Source organism: Lutjanus erythropterus, chromosome 18 (assembly GCF_056507025.1).
Source record: "Lutjanus erythropterus isolate fLutEry1 chromosome 18, fLutEry1.hap2, whole genome shotgun sequence".
In the NCBI taxonomy this organism is placed as follows: domain Eukaryota; kingdom Metazoa; phylum Chordata; class Actinopteri; order Lutjaniformes; family Lutjanidae; genus Lutjanus; species Lutjanus erythropterus.
In genome coordinates, this window is record NC_139334.1 from 3,385,204 (window position 1) to 3,392,235 (window position 7,032).

Consider the following 7,032-nt stretch of genomic DNA (forward strand, 5'->3'; position numbering starts at 1 on the left):
AAAAGGTCAGGGACAACAGAACAATATAATAATATATAAGAATATATACAGTCACAGTGTCTGGCTTTCACCATGTAGACATTTAGCTCAAACATAACCAGAAGGACCTGAGTCAGTGGTAACGGTTCACTTGAGTTCAGCGCCAACACTTCAGCAGGACATCTGGCTTTCAGGTTGGAACTGAAATTGTCACCTTTTGTCTCCAAATCGTCCTCAGGTGTCGTCGAGGTCAGCCGTGTTGCTGGTGTCGTTGTCGTTGGCAACCAGCACTTCTCTGTTCTCATAGGTCCAGAAACCGTTGAGGTCGATCAAAATGCTGGTGACAGTATCGCCCTGGCAACTGTTTACCAAGTCCTGGAGAGTGATCTTATAGGGGTCTTTAGGCTTCACCATGTCAAAGATCTCATCCTGTGGAAAGACAGCGAAAATGTTAATATTTTTAACTCTCTTAATAGAGGGTCAAACATCTGTAAAGCTTGGTTGAACCTTCTGTTAAACAAAACAAATGTAAATGTAATGACTGAGACAGACCTATCATTAAAAATAAACTGAAAGTAGCATTTACTATCTTAAAGTTACTCCGTGGATTTTCAGAAAATCCTTGTTATCAATGACACCGGTGGCCATTAACATATAACATAACAATAACATATTTCACATATTATGCAGTAATGTTTGACTTTGGACTTTGTGTGCCAGTCGTTCGCTAATGTTAGCAGACGCCATTTCTAATTTAGCTAAGTTGACTAGTGTTGCAAGGCACTCAGAAGTGCACATTAAGTTGGTATGTTCAAGAAACTTGGCTGGACTGGGAGTGTGCATATGTGTGTGTGTGTGTGTGTGTGTGTGTGTGTGTGTGTGTGTGTGTGTGTGTGTGTGTGTGTGTGTGTACACAATATACCTTGACATCCTGGAAGGAGACAGGTTCCTGTCCGTGGAGCTTCATCTGCTCCTGAATGGCCTAAAGAACATAAGCGTACAACAGTATCATGACACACCGACACAACACAGTGAGTGTGACTGTATGTGTGATCTTGTATGTCTGATTCTCATAAAAATACGATGAAAACAACATCAGGTTGGCTCACACAGTCAGGAGCTAGGACTGGAATTTAATGATGAAGTATTTTAAGAGTTAATGTACAATAATGATACAGAGAAGTTGTGTCTTTGCATGCCAGTACTGTGTGTGTGTGTGACAGATGTGCAGCTGATACCCTGAAGAAATAGTTGAGGGAGAAGACGTTGAGGTATCCTTGATTTTCCATGTCCAGTAATTTGAAAATATACTGTAACGCTGCTGGCTCCTTCCTGTTCTCCAATGCCAGCACAAAGTCTAGATAGGTCTTATAGTCCTGCGAGAAGAAGAAACACAATTACGTACAATTAATGTCCAATTTAGACCCAGCACATGGAAGTATAAAATTATGCATGGAGGTGAGATTTTGAAGAATATAACAGCTGATACACTGTTCAGGGAGGACACACTGTGTTCACTAAACTAGCAGCTGAAAATTAACCATCTTGTTTGAAGTTGAACATTAACATACAGACAGGTGAGGAATTAAAGGAAAACCCTGAATAAATCAGAGGTCAAACATAAAAAGAAAGTTCAGCGAATGGTTTTATGAGTATGCAAATGAGGTGAGTAATTTTCTCTGAGCACCACAGTCACCAGCTCTCAACTCAGTTGACCACCTTGGCAAATATTAGACAGCACTCTTCACCACCATCATCAAAATTATGTTTTGGAAGAATGCTGTTCATCCAGCAGGACTGGAGTTATTCTTTAATTTGCCACCCATCTCTATGTTTACCACAACTCTCCTCCTGTTGTTGTAGATCATTGTACCATTTCTCCATCATAGGTGAGACACTCCTGAAACACTCTGTCCAGGAAGACTGACGTGAGCGTAGCTGTGCCGTAGCGTGAAAGCTCCTCTTTGCTCAACATGCCGTTGTGGTCCTTATCCAGGTTGAGGTATTGGCCTGTAGAGACACAAAGATTAAAAAAAAAAAATAAGAAAAAATTCTGAGTTACACTGTTTCCACCAAAGTCTTGTCATCTAGCTGGCACAGATTTTATATATATATATATTACATTGGCACCTCAGTCTTATAATTCATCATTGTAAATAATCTCCACTACGAGGTCTTGAACGGGATAATTCAACATCGTTAACACTGGATGTGAGACTGGAAACCTGACATTCTCACAGGCATTTTCTCACCATAGACCCGGAGAGCCGAGGGGGCTGAGAACCAGTTGGACTCCTGACTCTCTTTAGACAGCTCCTCATCTCTCAGCTGGCAGCACAAACGAGGGAGAGGGAAAAAGAGCGTGAGAGAGAGGAGATGCAGGAATTGACATCAGATGGTCTTGACAATGAATTTGGCTTGAAATGCTGGACCATTTCACATGGTATGAAATGCAAAAAACAGCATTAATCCATGCAAAACAGCTAAAAAATTGATTACACAATCAACTGCCAAGTATGAATAGCCACAGGAGGAACGGTTGTGAAAAGAAAACAATGGATGTGAACTTAAAAAGGTTAAGAGAGTGATGAAAAATTTCTACCTCCAACAAGTCGTCCAGAAAACTGCAGGCCAATATATCCTGGATTTTAATCTTTCCTAAAAAAAAAAACAGAAACAGACACACAGACACCTTCAGTAAAATAAATGTTGTTGACTTTGTAAACTTAGGCTGAATTTTTATCCCTAATTTTCTAAGGGAGGGATTAGGGAGCCTGGCAATAGATAAAAACAGCCATATGCCATATCCCATTGACCCTTTGGATGAAAACAAGCACTGTATAAGCAGCCAGTCACAATGTACGTTTGTGTCAAATACTTCCTCACAGGTAAGTAAATGAGTTACTGAGTAAATGATGTGTGCGCCCCACGTAACTGTAGATTGAAGTGAATCAGAAAAGAGTCTTAAGGATGGTGTAACTAAAGTTTTTACTATGAAAAAAATACATCCCTATCATAAAAGACCTTTTAAAATGGATTTTGGTCAACAACAACACCAAAACAGCAAAATAAAGTGTCTTAACGATATATATAAAAATATTTGGAGACAGTTTTCTTATTTTATGCATTTAAAATGGCAAAGCCTGTGAATTTGTATTGATCACTAGTCAAATCAGAGTGGCTGTTTTCAACCAAAAAGGGGCAGCAGCATGATGCAGGAGTAAAGTACCCAGATGAGTTGCTCTCATCCATAGCTACAATCAATGAGAACAGACATGGCTGGGTGAGGAGATATGCCAAGGAGAGACAGAAAAGCACTGGATATGTTTTTTAACCTATTGCCTTTGTTTATAAGGTATATTTGAATGTGTTAATTGTACGCTTTGGCATTTGACATTTAACATCATGTGTGGCCTTCAGTCTCACCTGTTCGGAGGGGGTCGAGGAAGAAGAAGAACTTGCGAACAGCGGTGCAGACGTAGAAAGAGTAGAAGGACTTCTCTAGCCCGTCCAGCTGAGGCAGAGTGGGGATCAGCTCCAGGATGTAGTTCTCCAGATCCTACGCAGAAAAACAAAAGTCAACTTTTCCACTACTACTGCAGACCATCATTTTCCTACTGGCTGAAAAACACTTCAACTGAAATTTGTGGTTAGAGATGGAAATGCTTACAGACTCTCTGAGGTGGCCCTGTCCTGCTACATCATACAGACTGAGTCCAATCCGGGTCTGATGCAGCCACACTGGATAAACAGAGAACAGAAATGAGAAACATCCAATACAGATAAATCCAGTGAAGTAAACAGAGAGAGAGAGACATGTAAAAAAAAGAGACAAGTAAAACCAGAAAGCCAGATGAATGTCCAGACCTTTCCTCATGACGTAGTTAAAGAACTGCATGATGGAGATCCTGCCGTAGGGGTCGTTGTGCAGCAGCTTGGCGTACACTCTGGCTGTGAAGAATTTTCTGATGGAGGAGAGATAAATTTACATTTGTTATTTACATATCACTTGCCCTGGGTGTCTTATCTGAATTTTATTTTTCCATGACTTCTTTAAATTAGTCTCTGGTATACACATCAAAGTCAGATTTCTCTTTCCTCTGACACAATGAAAACATTACCTTCTAATTTAATTATACTCCTGATACTTACTATTACTTTCTAAAGTATTAGAACAAATTCTCTTGGTCAGGTTTCTAAAACATATAGAATATATAACAACCAATGACAATTTTTCAAACTTTTTGTGCTCTAGACATACGAAAGGGCAAGCCACAATCTAAAGGCACACCTGTATCCATATACACACAAAAAATAGCCTCCACAATACATTATCACTCTAAGTTTGTCTGTGACGGCGAGGATGTGCAGTGCCAGTGTTGAAAACTGTATGCACAGGCCAATATGCTGGTATGCAAATTTCATATGTGCACAGATGATGTTACAACAGCTCTTTTTAGAGCCTAGCACACTACACTCTATACAGCCCACAGTTATAATAAAGCAAAAATGAAAAAGCTTCAGGTTCTAGTTAACGATGAATTTTAAATTTTACTCAAGTTCCCAAGATGGACAAAAGCAAGACATATGTTTGCGAATAATAATGTCCCCACCTTTCATGCTGTGTTGAAGATTTTTACATATAAATTCATGTGAACCGATATAATAATAATAACTGTCCTTTACTCAGCCTATGATTGTATTTCTACACTCTTGTCCTCAGATTTTATTGGGTTTTTTTTTTTTTTTTTTTTTTGCTGATATCGACCTATGTGTCTGAAATAAAGTCCAACGAATTTGAACTGAATTACTTCCTTTTTTAATAGTCACTTCCTTAAAACTGACAATGGACAAACAATTAAGGCTCGTGTAAGCAGTTTATCTTTGGCTTTATATATATTATAATATAATATAATATAATATAATATAATATAATATAATAACCATTAACTATAATGTACTTCAAGTGGTCTAGGAGAAAATTAGACTTCTTCTCCTTTTCTTGGCTCTGTTTTAGGCTTTAGAAAATCTAGCCAGTGGTGGGAGACGTTGGCCAGTCACAGGTTGGTAAGACAGTTGTTTGTTGAGTCTCTTTCCCAAAACGTCAACATCAACACGGAACTTTCTTTCTCCAGAATTACTTCCAGCACCTGCAATAATCTGCTTATTACGTGTCCACTTCCCGGTTCAAAAGTAAATTTTTATTGTCACAGAATGTGAATGTAGCTCGGGTTGTTCAATGTGGCGAAATGCATCTCTGACATCCTACAGTGAACATATTTTCAATGCAATTTAGATTTTTTTCATGTTTTGGCCTGATCTGAATACAGTTATCCCATCAGCCAAGACACACTGACGCCAGGTGGATATAAAGTCAGAATGACAGGGGGATTTTCCACAATCAACCTTTGATCCTGAATCACTGGCACAAACAACAACACTCTGAGCTATAAATCTAGACTAATGGCACAGGGGGTTTTACCTCAACTGTGCTGTTGCCAGTAAACCTCTACTTCCTGTTACTTACTTGCACTTGGGCCCGGCCTTCTCCCCCACCTGCAGGAAGGCTTCATAGCTGATCATGGCCTCTTCTCCGCTCACTGGAGGCACCTGGTGCTTATCAAGCAGAAACCACAGATTCTACAGAAAGATAAAGAAAATAAAGACAAGACACTAAATAACACTCCTATTCAAGCAGAAATACATCATTATGTTGTGTCTGGTTTTTTGTTACCTGTAGTTCCTCGTTATCCAGCAGTTCTCTGCTCTTCCTCTGGAGGAAGACGGCTCTGGATTCCTCTCTCAGTTTCTGAAGTAAGACTTCATCCTCTGCTGGTAGCTGCAGAACAACATCATCATCATCATATTTTACTCTGCTGGGAACTACACATCAGCTTTAACATGATCAACATAATAATCTTCATCATCACTACCACCATCATTGTATTTAGGGCTACAACTAATGATTATTTTCATACTTGATTAATTGGTTGAGTAGTTTCTCCATTAATTGTTTAATAGTTGTTTGTTTTAAAACATCAGAAAATTGTATAAAAATAAAATTCAGTGTTTCCCAAAGTCCAAGATGATGTCTTCAAATGTTTTCAGGATGTATAGGCTTAATTTTGTGTTTTCTGTCAGTTTCATTGTGACTTTGGTGTTATGTTTGTTCTGTGTTTTATGATTCTACTTGTTTCCTGTTGATCATGTTAAAAACAGAGTTTTCAATAAAGGCCATAAGACACCTTGCAGAATAATTAAATTACACTTCAATGAGTCTGTGTTGCTAAAACTGCATTTGTTCTAGTGTCATAAGATAACAGTTAAGGTGTCCTAACATCAGTCTTAATCAAAAGTCTTCATAACTTGACCTCTTCTTACTACATAACCCTATTTTTGAAGTCTAACCTTCTTCAAATTGATTTAAGTATGGAAACTGTTTTTTGTTAGAGGGATTTAATGGTGGCACAGAATTTAATCTTCTGTCTTGCACCTAAACAAAAGCAAATGTACATGAATGACAATAGTGTTCATTGTGATCACATTAGTTACCCTGTAGTAAAACCGGGGGATGCTCTTGTAGGACTTGTCTCTGTCGCCTCCTTCTTTCCACTCAGTGTAATATTTGGTGAACAGCTCAGTTTCTTCTGCTTTCTTTTCCTCGTCGCTTCTCTCATCTGTATGACAACAGGGACAAAGATGAGCTGATATCAGTAAAATCAAAGGAATTAACAGATATGTTAATGTTGACTTAGCTAACAGCTAACCAACGACTTCCGCTGGATAGCTATGCATTTAAACTAGCTAATGTTAGCCAGTATGTGACGTTAGTTTACATTTTGTCTCACCTGTTTTGGAGTTTGCTAACCTCCTTTTCAAAATATCCGACCAGTAAGGTTGCTGTTCCTTAGCCATCCCTGCTTCGAACTGAATCTAATATTTCATAAGTATGACATTTCTATACCAAAAGTCGAAAACAGTCGATGTAAAGTGTTCAAAAGTAACTAAGCTTCCCAAAAATGGGACAACGTCAAGTTGCTGAATAAAGAAGAA

The 7,032-nt window shown here is 38.6% G+C and overlaps 1 protein-coding gene across 1 annotated transcript; it reads right to left on the bottom strand.

Annotated features, from left to right (window-relative positions):
- Nucleotides 1–20: 20 nt before the first annotated feature.
- On the bottom strand, nucleotides 21–7,020 carry ppp2r3c (protein phosphatase 2, regulatory subunit B'', gamma). The gene is made up of 13 exons (XM_084743104.1): nucleotides 6,828–7,020; nucleotides 6,532–6,656; nucleotides 5,714–5,818; nucleotides 5,507–5,619; nucleotides 3,847–3,944; nucleotides 3,650–3,720; nucleotides 3,406–3,538; nucleotides 2,582–2,637; nucleotides 2,232–2,307; nucleotides 1,853–1,989; nucleotides 1,218–1,355; nucleotides 902–961; nucleotides 21–408 (listed from the first exon to the last, which is right to left on the bottom strand). Exons 1-13 carry the CDS (start codon nucleotides 6,892–6,894, stop codon nucleotides 214–216), a joined length of 1,374 nt encoding a protein of 457 aa, XP_084599230.1. The 5' UTR covers nucleotides 6,895–7,020; the 3' UTR covers nucleotides 21–213.
- Between the last annotated feature and the right edge of the window lie 12 nt (nucleotides 7,021–7,032).